The following is a 16,747-nucleotide window of genomic DNA, read 5'->3' on the forward strand; positions in this document are numbered from 1 at the left end:
GGGGGTTGCTTAACGATCTCCGGGGGGATGAGATACTCGGATGTTAGTTGAAGAACAGAAAAGACTCTACACGAGTAGGTGTATGGGGTCCCCAGACTAACCTAGACCCCTTTACTCACACCACAGCCTTCAAACAAAAGAAATACAGCAGAGGAGCTTTGTGCCAAACAATTCTAAGCAAGGAAGGGAGAAAACGCCCAACCACAGGCGAGTCTCCTTATTAAGGTGTGCACTCCTGGTTTGTCCAATCACGCCTCCTTCCTGTAATTAGCTGGAGATCCCCAAATTGACAGCAGAATGCAGTCTGTGTACCTAAGGCAGCGGTCCCCAACCTTTTTTGCGCCACGGACCGGTTTATGCCCGACAATATTTTCACGGATCGGCCTTTAAGCTGTCGCGGATAAATACAACAAAATAAAACCAGTACCGGTACCGAAAAAAATAAGATTTATTCATAACACACGTGAAAAGACCCAGGAACACCGAGTAAACGATAAAAACGATAACAAAATAACGCTGAACACCAATAAAAACCCTGAAAACTATACATTTCACACCTGAGCCTCAACTTTCGCGGCCCGGTACCAAATGACTCGTGGCCCGGTACCGGTCCGAGGCCCGGGGGTTGGGGACCGCTGACCTAAGGGAATGGCAAACAAAAGGAGAGGGAAAGAAAACATGCAGCCTGCAGACACGTATCAACGTGAGTGTTGAATCTCTTTGCTAGAATTATGTTTGGGTGTGTCGAATGTTTGATGCGTGCTGTACTGATAGTTGCTTTATGTATCATTACTACAGACCACAGCTGAATAAATCAACGGAACTTGGAAGCTGCCACCGTGTTCTTTAACCGGAACACGAGCACCATACCGTGCCACTGTAAATCAGCTAAACTCCCAGAGACGACATTCTCTCCATTTTACACCCCTCTTAATACTGTATGTGGATTCATGTAATCCTGCAATGAGATCTAAGGTGGGGGTAGGTACAGGCTTTGGGTGTCTGGGGATTCCCTAGGGACGTTTTTCCTGGAGGGTTCAACCCGGGGTCATGAACTGGTTGGGGCTCTGGTGGCTCTTGGATGGTGTTTTCCTGATGGCTGCATGCAGCAGGGCTGGGGGAGGGTCTGTGCTGGCGGATGTGCTGGCGGATGTGGGTTACTGGCCTGGTAGCCTAGCTGCCCCTGGGTGGGTCCAGGGTGGGCTTGGGGTTCTGGTGGTGCCCCCCCCCCCCCCCCCAGAATGGGCCTGGGCTCTCAGGGGTCCCCTGGTGCATCGGTGGAGTTGGAGGTGTGTTCAACTGGTGGGGATGCTGTTACATCCTTGCAGAAGTTCTCTTCTCTCCAGGACTTCATTCTGCAGGTGGGGGCGATATATATAGGAAAGGTGGTGAATGAACTCAACCTGGGTGTCTATTGTCTTATATAGTCTTGGAGGTGATTGGATGATGGGGTAGGTGTGGTTTCCTCTCTGGTGTGGTTGGGTGGGCCGCCCCGGGGTCTATGGGGGTTGGTCGTGCTACTGCTGTGGACCCCGGTTTGATTGCCCCTCTGGGGACGATGGCACCTGGACCTGGGGGTATAAGGCATGTTCTCAGTGTCCGGGGCTGGGTGCTCAGGTATGTACTGGCATACTCCCGGTGGCTTGACGGGGCCTGGCACTCATGGCTCAGTCGGGCTCCTTCTGGGGGTTGGGGGGCACTCGGACCTCTGGGCCCGGGGCTCGGTCCGCACTGGCGTGGCTGCTGGCAGGGCCTGCAGGCATGTTACCACAGCCCCCTGTGGCCTCTGGATGGCTGGGGCCTGGACCTCCTCCATGTCTGCTTTATGTCGTTCCTGGGGGATGGAGCTATGGTTCCCCACACCCTCTAGTGCAGCGGTCCCCAACATTTTTTGCACCACGGACCGGCCTTTAAGGTGTCGCAGATAAATACAACGAACTAAAACCAGTACCGGTACCAAAAAAAGAAGATTTATTCATAACACACGGAAAAAGACCCGAGCCTCAACTCTCGTGTCCTGGTACCAAATGACTCACGGACCGGCCCGGGGGTTGGGACCGCTGCTCTAGCAGATAGTTACATGGAGAAACCTTTTGAATACACAGGTGTACACATGGGTGTTCACACACACACGTTGTCGTCCTTGGCTGCTGCCTCAAAGCACATCGTGTGTTGTCGATCTTCCGTGCTGCTCAGTAACATTCAGTATTTATTATTTACTGTTACTTGTACTTATCTAGGTTGTTGCTGTGGTCTCTCTACCGTGTCGTTCTCTTTTGCTGGTTTTCTTTTTTTTTCTTCCAACAGGTGATCCAGCTGATTTTTAGTGTCTTTTCTCTCTGTCCCTCTTCCCCTCTAACCTTCTTTCTCCCAGTCATGTCTGTCTAGTTTGTAATAACTTAAAATAAAATAAAGATCAATCAGGGACCGACTGTTGGCGAACAGTAGAAAACACCGCTGACAGACAGATGCTGTGATATAATAGAAGCAACAAAGAGCGTGGAGTATGTTACTGACAGAACGTGAACTGGGCTGATGGGATTGTGCTAAAATGGCCAAAGCTCGATGTAACGGAGTATTTGGGGTATTTCTACTATTTCTTCAAGTCCATCGCCTTACAGCAGTGAATAAAAATAGAGATGTGGGAGGAGCCTGGCTTGTCGTCAATGTGGTGAGGTGAGACCAGCTTCACAGCGCCTCCTGTTATCTAACAACCTGCCTGTTATGTAACAGCACACACGAAAATTTTGCAAAGACATGAGGAGGAGGAGGAGGAGGAAGAGGTCTGCATTAGGCCTGCACTGATATCAAAGTCGATACCGTTTATTAGACCCACAGAGCAGCCTGGGACAAAGGAAATGATCACATCTGTGCTAGTGAATGAATTCATGCTGTCATGATCAGTGATGTAAATATGAATTTACCGTTCAAAGGATCCTGCTGGATCTCTGCAGATACCTTTAAAGGTTTCAGCCTCAGCTTTTGACTTCATTCTACTGTAACCATGTTAAAATGTCACAGTACATCAAACACATTCAGCTTATTGGAGCCTTTTTGTTACATTTGGCGTTTTTTAATGCTTGTGGATGTGTAAATGTGGCAAAGCACAGTGTCTTCATAGACCATCATGTCTACGACTGCCGTCATGCTGAATGCCTGCTGGCTGCTGTTCTTACTCAGGGTTGTTCGAATGTTAATCAAACCAGCATTTCTGTGAGTGTGCAGTGCATGGACCATATCCATCCATCCAATCCATCACACAACTGAAACATTGTGACCTATTACTCTTTACAAAAACGGAGACCATTTATATTCACAGTTTATTATAACACTTCGTAAGTAAGGTAATAATAAGGTTATAAAAAGTGCAATTAGAGAGTTCTTAAAGCTGTAAGTCTGCTACACTGTTCAGAGAGTCACATGGAAAGAAGCACGTTAGTCAGATTCTACATTCAACTGTTTTTTATTGAAGCATGCTTTGATTTCTTTTTTTAAAAATCAGTTATCAACAACAATAGAGATGTGATATAAATTTTATTAAAATAAAGTCTGCATTACAGTATCAGTCGGGTAATAACTGGATACCTCATTCATCTACGTGCACACTGACTTAGTCCATCATTCCCTCATTTCTTTATACAGACATGGGTGCAACACTCTAAACCAGCATCAGTCTGTCTGTGTGACGCTGCTGTGACACAGTCGGTCGGGGTGTGTGTGTGTGTGTGTGTGTGTGTGTGTGTGTGTGTGTGTGTGTGTGTGTGTGTGTGTGTGAGGGGGACCACAGATTCCAGCTTACCCCTCTCTCCTTCCAGATCCATCTCTCCAGTTTCCTCCCTGCAGCATCCCTCCTCCTGCTAAGCCAATCACCTGGTGCACAGCAGCATCATGTGACCAACAACTACCAATAGTGTACTACCAGGCACCGGCAAAAAGAGGGGAGGTGTCTCTCTGTGTTCTTCTTCTCTTCACTGTGAGTCAGACGGCATCCCTGGATGAGAATGGATGGATGGACACGCAGGATTCATCTGACTAGCACAGAGAGGTTTCTCCTTTTTATTTCCCCCTGAGGAGGAAGCGTGCTGCTCCATCTTTAACACCTACTGCATCCCTCCCTCCCTCCCACTGCTACTGGCACACAGAGGAGATGAATGGGGAGGCGATGGACCCGGCACAAGAGCAGCAGCAGAATGCCGGTAACACCTCCCACCTACCTCCCCCTCCAACCATCACACCGGCCATTCCCCCCTATGTGAAGCTGGGTCTGACCATCGCCTACACCGTCTTCTACTCACTGCTCTTTGCCTTCGTCTATGCCCAGCTTTGGCTGGTGCTGCGGTACCGGCACAAGCGCTTCAGCTACCAGACGGCCTTCCTGTTCCTGTGTCTGCTGTGGGCCGCCCTGCGCGCCCTTCTCTTCTCCTTCTATTTCAGAGACTGTGTAACCGCCAATGCACTTGGACCCTTTGCCTTCTGGCTTCTGTACTGCTTCCCTGTCTGCCTGCAGTTCTTCACGCTCAGTCTCATGAACCTCTACTGTGCACAGGTGAGCGGGCTTCTGCTGCTGTTACTGTCGTAGCAGAGACCGGTGGCTCTGGGAACGGCTAACAGGGTTCAGACTCTGGCAGGCTTTAGTCCACGCAGGCAGTACGGGGTTAATCTGCAACAAATCTGAGGTATCCTTTCATTTATTGTTGATGTGCTGCCATCTGTGGCCGCTGACGGTAAGAACATGAATGATTAAATAAGCAGGTTCCCACCCTCACTAGTCCCAGTAGCAGACCGTGGCACAGTAAAAGCCAGTCTGAATTACGGTGGGGGGTTCTGTTGACTCAGGAATCTGTGGGGCTGAAGAATGAAGTACAACAAACTGCAGTTCTTGAAACGGCCACTTGAGGCTGACTCTAAAACCGAGTCAGTGCCGTGAACATGTTTGCAGCCCGGTAGCTTTGGCCTCTGTGGATAGTTTCCTCTATACTGCATAAAGGTTTGATGTTAGGATGCTTCAGTTTGTAGGTGGATGCCCAATAGCTCATAGAGCTGTAGCTGACTGAGCTTGTGGTGCTGGAGCTTTTTGAAGTCCAACAAGTTTGTATTTCAGTTTTAGGAAGTGAAAGTGTCTGGTACATAGTCCTGATTGGTATGTATGTGGTGACCCTGCATCACGGTGGTGTTGTTATACGCATCACGAGCCTGTTACAACCTGGTGGTGCTTGCCCTCGCTGACATCGAGACCATCAACTCCTTTGACTATGGCTGGTACAACGTCTCCGACCAGGTTAGACCTTCTGCACTCCTGATATCAGCATCTTGCTGGTATTAGTTAATAACTGCAAATAGTAAAAGTAGAGCTAACACTCTGAATAGCAACATTGCCAACTTCCATCTTTTATATACAGTGTTTGGGGTGGTTTTGTCAGGCAAACAAAACTTGAAACCACATCTGGACTTTTCTGTACTTGCTGCCTTCATATAAGAGCTAACACTGTTTACTGTCGTGACATCTGTCACTGATCAGCTCTGATGAGTGCAGCTGCTCAACTAGACCAGGAAACAGAGTGTTTTCACATGAGAGGAGACTCATTAACCAGCAGCGCTTGTCTGTGAGAAAGATGACACAGGTTATTTTACTACAGTGCATTATTTCCTTAATGCGGGTACCTTCAGGAACAAATCAATGAGATGAGCTGCTGCAGGCTCTGAGGAAGCACACACAGTTTGCAATGCTTGCATGCTGAACACATGGCAGAGACAGATGAAGCTGTGTGGACCGAGTGAAGCTCAGACAAAAGTCTGTGTGCTGTAAATGTCCAGTTGTTTTAGAAGCGATCCAAGTGCATTTGACTGAGATTAACTTGTGACTCATTGTTCAGCCGTAGGTAGTGAAACCTGGAGCTTTTGGGGGGAAACTGTTGATCGTGCTCTTTGGCAGTGAAGCATGTTAATAAGCTTATATTATACGTGAGTTTCATTTTTGAATGACAAAAAGAAGTGCTGTTTCATTTATGAGCTGATAATCTGACAAAATAAAGCTTTTCCTGCTTCCTGGTCGTGGAGGTAAAGCAACCCTGAGTGTGCTTCTCAGGAAGATCCAACTGATAGGTATTCCTTTGAATAGACCTAGAGCCTGGGTCCTGCATTAACAAAAGGAGAACAGAGTCCTGACTGGCCAGCAGTCCTTGAGGAGGCCCGGCTGTTGGACTAAATGTGTCCGTCAGATGACCTCTCAGCCCGTTTGAATAACCAGTCTCTGCCTGTCTCTGCTTCTTCCTCACAGGTTTACTTTAAGGCAAAGTCCAAGTACGCACCAGCACTACTGAAGTACAGGTAACTTGACTAACTTATGAAATCGAAGAAGGTTGTCAAAGCAGGAAGTGGAGTTGGTATTTTCCTAGCTTTTCCAGAATCCACAGCGCTGTCTCTCCTCTCCCAGACTTCCTCTGTACCTGGTCTTCCTTTGCGTCAGTCTCATTTTTCTGGTGGTTAATCTGATCTGCGCCCTGATGGTCAAGATGACTGCTGCCGACGTGAAGACCATCGTTCTGGTGAGGGTGACCGTTAACGACAGCTTGTTCGTACTCTGCGCCATCTCGCTGTCCGTCTGCCTCTACAAGGTGGCCAAGATGTCATTGGCCAACATCTACCTGGAGTCAAAGGTAGAGTCTCCTTTCATTTACAACATGTGCTAAACTATGAGGAACGAGAGATCATGCTGCACAAAATTGTTTGAATAAACTGATGAAATGTCTCTGTGTGTAGGGAACGTCCGTGTGTCAGGTGACCCTGATCGGCATCACGGTGGTGTTGTTATACGCATCACGAGCCTGTTACAACCTGGTGGTGCTTGCCCTCGCTGACATCGAGACCATCAACTCCTTCGACTATGACTGGTACAACGTCTCCGACCAGGTTAGACCTTCATCCAGCTGTAAACAGGAGCCGGCTCCTTATGTCACCATCATGTAACTAAGACTGGGGTAGTACTCGTTGCAGAGGTCCTGCATAAAGCCGACCTGATCTCCATACATGTGTTCATTCAATCACACCCATACCTGACCTGGGTATACCATGGGTATGGCCATGTTGTGTGCTCTGCACGCATTCCCCGCTGTGTGTGTGGAAAACATGCACAGACCAGTGTGCCACTACATGTCAGCAGGTTTGGAAAGCTGTGTTTCTGTTGCCTCTGACCTGTGTGTGTGCGTCCTCAGGCAGACTTGCGGTCCTCTCTTGGAGACGCCGGTTACATCGTATTTGGGGTGATCCTGTTCGTGTGGGAGCTGCTGCCCACCTCACTGGTTGTGTTCTTCTTCAGGGTGAGACGGCCGCCTCAGGATCGGGTCAGTACTGCAGGTTCTTACAGTTGGCATGAGGTTTTCTCTCCAAGTTAATGATAGGCCATCACTGTTTGACTGCTGCTCTGATGTATTTGGTCCAACAGAGCACCACGGGAATCCCTAACCACGTTCTCTCCTCCAGAGGATATTTCTTTGACAATCCTCGTCGCTATGACAGCGATGACGACTTGGCGTGGAGCATTCCTCCCCAGAACGCCTCAGCGAGGTGTGAACATCATTTCTGACTTTACAATGTCACTGGTACTTATGGATGCCTGTGGCTGGGTTAACTGGTGATTCTAAATTGCCCATAGGTATGAATGTGAGTGTGAAAGGTTGTCTGTCTCTCTGTGGTAGCCCTGCAACAGACAACTGGGACAGGCTCCAGTTCCCCATGACCTGCATATAGCTTCAGACAGGACTACCATTAAGGCCTGGTTGTTGGACTGCTTCATTTATGGCTCCCTTTATGGCAATGAGGCAGGTGTAGTGGTGGGCGTGCAAATAGCAGGGATAGTGAAGGTCGACTCCATTCATCTGGACGTAGTGTTTTCAGTGGGTGTAATGAAAGTCACCTGGATGAGTGAAGAAACGTTTCTCCCACTGAAACGTTCAGATGAACAGAATCAGCCTTTTAGGATTTCCTTAGTGGAAGCTCCAGATCTCCTGTGACACAGGTCTGTGTGACAGAGCGGCTCCTGTAGGTGCGTTATGGAGCCGGCGAGTGTATAACTTGAACCCTGACTTTAAACAGTCAGCTGTGTGCCTTTGCCTGTGTCTAGATATACAATATTTGCTCCATTAAAGCCTCTGAAGGACAATAGGTCTGATTGCGATGGAGCAGAGCTGACCTGACGGTTTCACCAAAACGCAGAAAACCTGAAGTTTTTTTCACAGGCTTGGTCCTGACTGCCATATTTTCTCTGACAGCCTTTCCTCTGACTGCTGCGACTGGGGCAGCCGCCACAGCAGCTTCACCGTGCATCCCAACAGTGACGAACAGCGCCTGACCACCGCTGCCGGGGAGCTCCGCCCTTATCCATGAGTCCGCTGCTCTGTGTACAGCATCACTCTGCACTTTGACACGGTTCGGTTATTGTGTTTGTTATCGTCACTGACATAAGGCTTTGTGGAGTCACTGTAGAAAATAAAGAAGAATGTCTTACAGCAGGGGTCTCAAACTCGCGGCGCAGGGCCACTTGTAGGTGACGTGAAGAAAGATAATGCAGTTCGGCCCTGGAAGTGCGCCACGTGTCTGCACGGGCAGAGAGGACCAAAGGCTTCAGTTAGTGAAGAGTCAGTTTCTTATGCAACAATTTAAACAAACAAACAAAACACTTTCAGTAATATTTGTTTGTGTTTCCTTGTGTGTTTGTTTGTACTCTCCTAAAACACTAAAGTGGCCGTCCAATGAGACCACAGTGGTCCACAGCTCACTTCAGTTTGAGACCCCTGCCTTACAGGTTTCTACACAACAGTTAATCACTATGTGTCCTTAATTTTTGGTCCCCCAGCTGATCGCCCCAAACAGTCCCAGAACATCAAGTGTTTAGCTGTAAACAAGAACATCTGAATTTGGCCTCATGATGTTGGACTTTTCCCACAGCTACAATGTTGCTGCTTCTAAGACTCGCGGTATGAATATGATGTTGTGATGAATGTTTCGAGTATTTCAATGAAGATAATCCAGGTAGTGAATTAAATTGGAAACAGTTCTTTTCATGAAGTCAGCTTCTTTGTATTTATTCACACACTCACAAAGACATCCGATCAGAGAGACGTCCGTCTCTGCTGTGCTGGGACACTGTAGGGGTTAGCTGATAACAAAGCCAGTTAAACGTGGCCATCATCTGCACATCTGTGTAGTCCACATTGTTCTGCTGTAAAATATTGCAGCAGGTCAAAGTTAAGCAGGAAAGGAGAACAGTGCATATCATACCGGTCCTCTCATTACTATATGAAACAAAGTGGGCACTACATAAAGCTAACCTGTTTTCAGCCTGTCTAAATGTATGTTAAGCTTTCTTTTACTGTAAATGTGTGTGAGTCATTTTTGGCTGAAAAAGGTTAGAAAACCATTTTCAAACAAAAACAAGTTCGAACCATTAAAAGAGCAGGATCGTTGCTAATGTTAGCGACACAATATTAGCAGTGAACATCTGTCCAGATGTGTTTTAAAAGTAACAATTTAATGTGTTCAAATATCTTCAGTGGAGAAGACCTCTGCAGCTTTTTAAAAGACGGAGATGCACAAAATGCTTCATTAAAAGTTCATCTGGAGCCACATGAGATTTGATAAAGATGATCAGGACACGCAGCAGCGTACTGCTTTACCACCTATGCTTGTCAGTGTTGACAGGTCAGCTGGGATTCCCTAACCCCAGCACATCAACTAATTCCAGTAGAAAGGAATTCATTGTGCTGCTCATCACACCATTTTAACATTTCCCCCTAAAACGACCTGAAACAACATAAACCCAGCTGCTGGTTTGCAGGACGCACACGTGTGATCTGTGTTGAAGTATTAATAATAATAATGGATTGGATTTATATAGCGCTTTTCAAGGCACCCAAAAAGCTTTACAATGCCACTATTCATTCACTCTCACATTCATACACTGGTGGAGGCAAACCACAGGTGTAGCCACAGCAGACTGGGGCAGACTGACAGAAGCGAGGCTGCCATATCGCGCCATCGGCCCTTCTGGCCAACACCAGTAGGCGGTAGGGTAAAGTGTCTTGCCCAAGGACACAACGACCAGGACAGAGAGGCCGGGGATCAAACTGGCGACCTTCCAGTTACAGATGCGCTTCCCAACCCCCTGAGCCACAGTCGCCCCATATATTCAGGTCTGAGCACAGAGCAAACATGTTAGCATGCTGTCTGTGCAGCTGATGCTGTTAGCAGCAGAATGCAGCTGCTTGTGTCCAGTTTACTTTACCATCACACTCTCGTCCTTGTGCAGTAATAATAAAAGTAACATCCATGCTCACACTGCAGACTGAGCCATTATTGTCCTCCTCCTGCACACCAACTGAAATCAGCTGATTGGTTATTGGTTCTCCAAACTTTGCTCAACCTTTGTTCATTTTATTTCAGAAGAGAGCGGTGTGAACTCTCAGTGGTGACTCGGGGTTATCTGCATTTGGCAGACTTTGTTTCCTTACACTCTTGTCACCCCTCCTGGACACGTTGCTGTTCTGTCATCACGTGACGTCTTGGAGCATTGCTTGGAAACTGAAACGACACTGAGGATTGTTAGGCAGCTCAGAGTGCTTCAGTGCAATTCATGAAGTGGGAAAAGGCAGGCAGAAATGACCAAAACTACTTATTAGTCACTTTGAAGAAAGTATTCAGTGTTAATGGAGGGCTGTAGGTAGTATTTCTGGAAGGAACTAGCAGATATTTTCTTAAATCCTTGAAAAGCTCCTCATGAAAGTTTTTCCTCTTTTTACTTTGAGAAAAGCAGGAAGAGTTGGTGAAGAAGCCACACGTGTGGGAACGACACTGATTTAATCAGTAACCAGGCAGCCAATCACGCCACGCGTTGTACAGTGGGGCAAAAAGTATTTAGTCAGCCACCGATTGTGCAAATACTTATTTTCCACCCTGATTTACCAATAAATTCTTTACAAATCCTACCATGTGGATTCATGGATTTCTTCTTCACATTCTGTCTCTCACAGATGAAGTGTACCTCTGGTGCAAATTACTGACCTCTGTCATCATTTTAAGTGGGGGAACTTGCACAATCGGTGGCTGACTAAATATTTTTTTCCCCCACTGTTATCCACATCTGAAAATCACTTCATGGTTGGGTATCGATCACCGTTTCCACACCCGTCAGTGCTGCACGGCTCGGGACAAGCTTCAGCTCCAGATTTCTAACAGATTTACTGCTTTTGTAAGATTTGCAACACTTCACATGTTTTGTTGTTGAGCTTTTGTGCGTTTGTGGTGTGAAATAAAGACATACAGCCAGTGAAGGACAGCACTCAGTTTTGGGGGCAGACACAATAAATCAGTGAAAGGAAATGGAGAGAATAAGCAAACACCACATTCGGGTTCAGAAATATTTATTCCTCTTGTCAAATAAATAAAGTTCGCAGGTACAGCCTTTTTGACCCTTTTGTGTCGGACTTCTGAACTGGTTTGGTTTTTTAAGGCTGGTGAGTGGACTGTACAAGACTGCTGCTGGGCAAGCGAGGCTCAGAGAAAGGCAAGCACTCTCTCTCTCTCACACAGTCTCCCTGCACGCCTCTGATGGAGGCTGAGCCACAAACTGGAACTAATGTCGGGTAACTGGCCTGAAGTGGGCTAACTCACTGCCACAGTGGGAGGTGTGTGCTCTGAAGCATGTCTGACCAGTACACAGCACACACCTCATCTGCTGTCTTATTGGCTTCTAGCCGACAGAGTAACCAATGATAATACATCAATAACTGATGGGTCACATGATCACAACATCTGGATTCTGGATCTGAAATCTTTGATTCTGAAAGCTTCAAGCCATTCTTACATGTTACAGGTGTGAATGGTCCCAGCCTCGCGCCCCGCGGCGGCTCCGTGACCCTCTCACATCAGCTCAACAACCAAAACATATATAAAAATGTAAAAACCAAACTGATTTCTTAGTTTTAGGTTTCTGTTGTTGAAAGCTGCGAATGTTGTTTTTGTTTAGCACTAGAATACAAACGATGATTAAGATCAGGTGGCACACATTATAAAGCTGCAGTATTAACTCACCTGTGCTTTAAAAACAAGTCAATTCCTGAAATGATCTTTAAAGTCTTTCTGGTCCATCATGGTGGCATCACTTACTCAGCTAACAACCCAGCAGACCTGCAGCAAGCATCAGCTCAGACAAACAAACAAACAAACAAACAAACAAACAAACAAACAAACAAACAGCTCAACCTGTTCTTGCTTGTTTGAAAAACTGTTCAAAGTTCTCATTTAATTCCTTCTTCAGTTGGCATGCCCCTCTGCACACACACACACACACACACACACACACACACACACACACACACACACACACACAGACACACACACACACACACACACACAGACACACAACAGACACACACACACACACACAGACACACACACACACACACACACACAGACACACACACACGACACACACACACACAGACAACACAACACACACACAGACAACACACACACACACACACACAGACACACACACACACACACACACACACACACACACAACACACACACACACGAACACACACACACAACACACACACACACACACACACACACACAGACACACACACACACACACACACACACAGAGAACACACACACACACAGAACACACACACACACAGAACACAACACACACACACACAGACGACACACACAACACACACACACACACACACAGACACACACACACACACACGACACACACACACACACACACAACACACACACACACACACACACACACACACAACACACACACACATCACACACACACAGCCACATCACACAACACACGAACCACCCACACAACACACACACAGACAACACACACACACACACAGACACACACACACACACACACCACACACACAGGACACACAACCACACACACACACACACACACACACACACAGCACACACACACACACACACACACAGAAACACACAGACACACACACAGAAACACACACACACAGAACACACACACACACACAGACACACACACACACAGAACCACACACACAGACACACACAGACACACACACACACAGACACAAACACACACACACACACACACAGCACCAAACACACAGCAACAACACACACACACACACAGAAAACACACAGACACACAGACACACACACACACACACACGACACACACACAACACACACAGCACACACACACACACAGCACACAACACACAGCCCACCAGACACAGACACACACACACACACACACACACACAACACACACACAGACACGACACACACACACACACACACACAGACACACACACACAGACCACACAGACAGCAACGACACACACACACACACACAGACACACAGACCACACACACCACACACACACACAGAACACACACGCACACGCACACACACACACAGACAACCACACACACAGCACACAGCACACAACACACACACAACACACAGAAACACACACACACACAGCCACCACACGACACACACGACACACACACACACACACAAACCAACAAACACACGACACACACAGCACAGACACACACGCACACACACACACAGACACACACACACACACAGCCAACACACACAACAGACAACACACACACAGACAGCAACAACAGACAACACACACACAGCACAACACACACACACAACACACACACTCACACACGCACAGACACACACACACCTGCAGCAGGATGACATTCCTATTTTTACTTCAACTTTACAAAGAAAACAAAGAGCATTAAAGAAGCTGCCAAAGCTGCAGTGTGGGTTTGATGCTGCATCACAGCATTTATTCTGTTTTTAAACATCTACTCAGAGAATCAGGAAGTAACAGCTCAAAATAGCTTCAACAAGCAAAAGGATAAAAATGCAAATAAAGGCAACCCAGAATTCTTTGGTCCACCTGCTGCTTGAACTGCTGAGCAAACAGAGTTCGTCTGAAAAAGACGTTTCCCGATTAGTTTGAGGAGGTGGATCTTTTTTAATCACGGTGGGGCTGACATGGCGGTTTGTTTGTGTTCTGTTAACATGTATGGATCCAGCTGTGAATCACGCACAGCTGCTTTTCCTCACAGCACCCCTGAACCTGTGCTTGTCATCCTCAGCTTCACTCGTATGAAAAGACGTTTGATTTCTGTGTGAATAAATCCAGTTTACAGTGTGAAATAAGACACTGAAGCAAAACCTCATTTCTAACACGTTTTAAACAAATGTGTCTTTAAGCCAACAGACCTGGAGCCAAACAGCAGCGGAGGAAACGGCTCACCCACACAGCAGGAAACAGCAGTCCCATCAGCTTCTCTGTACTGGCCAACACACGCACGCACGCACGCGCGCGCACACACACACACACACACACACACACTGTGACGGTGCAGGTATCTGATCTCTGTGACGGTTGGTGAGACGTTTTGAAGTCCTGGCAGCAGTCACTAAGCGGCGCGCACATCCAGTGAAGCATGACCGAGGCGTGTCTGTCCTACACATGCTCAGCAACCCTCCAAACTACAGCTGGCTTCATGCTGCCTCCATCCAGCCATTATTTTACAAACAAATGATCACATCAACATTGTTACTGATGAAAACAAACAAATATGAACTGTTATGAGGGCCGAGTTAGTCCTTTCACCTCTGCCTGTACGGACTGAAGCCTGGCGCTCTGAGGGCGCCTCACTGCCTGTCAGAGAAGACCATCTCTGAGCTCTCACCAACACACACACACACACACACACACGAGCAGACTTGGAGCAACAACAGTAAAAGGTAAAGACAAACACAAAGGCAGCTGTGCGCTGACAGGCTTGGCGCCCGCCCTAACAGACTCCTTCCTTCTTCTACAGGAAATCAGGTGTCAGTATAAAAGACAACAGGATGTGAGGTCAGCAGAGGGCGGCTCTCCCCAGCAGCTGTAAACCACAGCGTCTCCTGCTGCGGCGGGCCTCTCGCCGCCGAGGCCTCGCTCTATTCCTGTTGTCCTACATCAACATCTTCCTTCTTTTTACTTTTCAAAAATAATTTGAGGACAAGTTTCAAGAGTAGAGAAAAACGAGTCGGTTTAAATGTTCCAAATATTTTCTGATGAAGGCGAGAGGAGGCTGAAGAATTCACATTCATGATGTGTGACGGGGGGAGGGGCTTATAGAGGGGTGGTTCATGGGACAAAAACAGGGGTCACTGCTGGTCCTCAGGTCCTTCTTCTGCGAGCAGGTAGTAGACTGTTGCAGTGTGGGACGGTGACGCCTGCTGTCCAGGTGGAGCATCGCCTCCTGTTACCTTTTCTCCTTCCACAGCTGACGGAAGTGATGGAGCTGATATATGCTGGTGGATAACCTACGGAGATCGGAGACACATAGCACCGACACGTTAGACTGCTGGACAGGACAGAGTGACCTGCGGGCAGGAACCCACACTCACACGGAGCAGAAGCATACCTGCCGAAGCCGTTCATCAAGGCCACGATCTCCTGACGAGTAAGCTGGAAGCCTTTGGATGGGCTGTGTTCAGGAAGGTTCTTGATCTCCTTCTCAGAGAAGAGGATCTTCAGAGCAGTACCGAGACCCTGAGTCTGCACACAACACAAACTCTATAACACTTCAGTTTGAGGACCAAGCCTACAAATCACAGACACATGACGGGGAGCATGCAGTCTGATGCACGGTTTGGGGGCAGATTGGCCTCCAAATCACCACGGTGCATTTAAACCCAAAAAGCTTTATTTTAAACAGTTTTATTGCAATAACTCTGAATTACAGACGTTTCTACACAAGCCCAGTTCCAAAGATGCTGGGATGCTGTTACATTCAAATAAAGCATCTCATAAACCTGTGTTTGATTTACAGAACGAGATGTTTTTAGACTGTTTCCTGAACAACACAGAGGCTGCAGGAACACTGTACGGGTAAACTGACAGTAACATCACAGGCAGGAAAGAGTAGAGCACACACAGAGCTGCAGCGTGCACACAGCGTTATGTTGGATTTGTCTAAAGTTGACATTTGTTCACGCACTGGGACAACACTGATTTTACAGACTAACGACAGCAGGCTAACCGTGACTCGAGCCCTAACAATGATGTGTTGCTGTGGAAACTGAAGACGTGTTAAGGACACCGTGGTGCGGTCATATATGATGCTACACAGTTACTATTGTGGAACTGTGATTGCACTCAGTGCCACGTAGCCTTTTACACCTGAGCTCTAACACGGCGAGTGCGAAGGCTTCTATGGTGGCTCCACATCAGGGGACCTGACCTCCACCTGCAGATCTGAGACTGTGCTGGCTTTAAAATGCACAAACTAGGATGAACACACGCAAAGACGCACCTGCAGTTTCCCCCAGAGGCGACATTTACTGCAGCCCACACAGTCCATGATCCTGGAGATGTTCTTGAAATGGAGACGAAACTCCTCCTGCAACAAGAACAGGACGCTGTTTCAGACTGTTTAGAACTACAATCAGGAGCAGAGGTGCGGACTATGACTGCGCTGCTGCTCATGCTGTGCAGAAAGTGACTGAACCCAGGGCAGCAGCAAGCATCATGACACAGTCCTCTTTATACTGCTGACTAACACAGGACCAGACACCTCGACAAACATCACAGAGGACGATGCTCTGTCACAACTACAGGACAAACAGAGTGGATGGTACACAGACACA

The 16,747-nt window shown here is 47.5% G+C and overlaps 2 protein-coding genes across 4 annotated transcripts in view; one reads left to right on the top strand and one right to left on the bottom strand.

Moving 5' to 3' along the window:
- Nucleotides 1–3,934: 3,934 nt before the first annotated feature.
- On the top strand, nucleotides 3,935–9,063 carry LOC102304875 (G protein-coupled receptor 137Ba). Its single transcript, XM_005950755.3, has 7 exons — nucleotides 3,935–4,546; nucleotides 6,278–6,327; nucleotides 6,434–6,656; nucleotides 6,760–6,909; nucleotides 7,212–7,340; nucleotides 7,442–7,563; nucleotides 8,268–9,063. Exons 1-7 carry the CDS (start codon nucleotides 4,148–4,150, stop codon nucleotides 8,380–8,382), a joined length of 1,188 nt encoding a protein of 395 aa, XP_005950817.1. The 5' UTR covers nucleotides 3,935–4,147; the 3' UTR covers nucleotides 8,383–9,063.
- Nucleotides 9,064–14,075: 5,012 nt separating this feature from the next.
- The window catches only part of ero1b (endoplasmic reticulum oxidoreductase 1 beta), a 22,776-nt gene continuing 20,104 nt past the window's right edge, over nucleotides 14,076–16,747 (bottom strand). For all 3 annotated transcript variants that reach the window (XM_042215796.1, XM_005950757.3, XM_005950758.3), the window contains 3 exons: nucleotides 16,414–16,500; nucleotides 15,523–15,656; nucleotides 14,076–15,421 (listed from right to left, as the gene is read on the bottom strand). In XM_042215796.1, coding sequence (XP_042071730.1) covers nucleotides 15,361–15,421; nucleotides 15,523–15,656; nucleotides 16,414–16,500 — 282 coding nt within the window. In that variant the 3' untranslated portion in view covers nucleotides 14,076–15,360. The remainder of the gene's footprint in view (nucleotides 15,422–15,522; nucleotides 15,657–16,413; nucleotides 16,501–16,747) is intronic.

The sequence above is a fragment of the Haplochromis burtoni genome, unplaced genomic scaffold (genome assembly GCF_018398535.1).
Source record: "Haplochromis burtoni strain Fernald_Lab_line unplaced genomic scaffold, NCSU_Asbu1 Contig_824, whole genome shotgun sequence".
Taxonomy (NCBI): Eukaryota; Metazoa; Chordata; class Actinopteri; order Cichliformes; family Cichlidae; genus Haplochromis; species Haplochromis burtoni.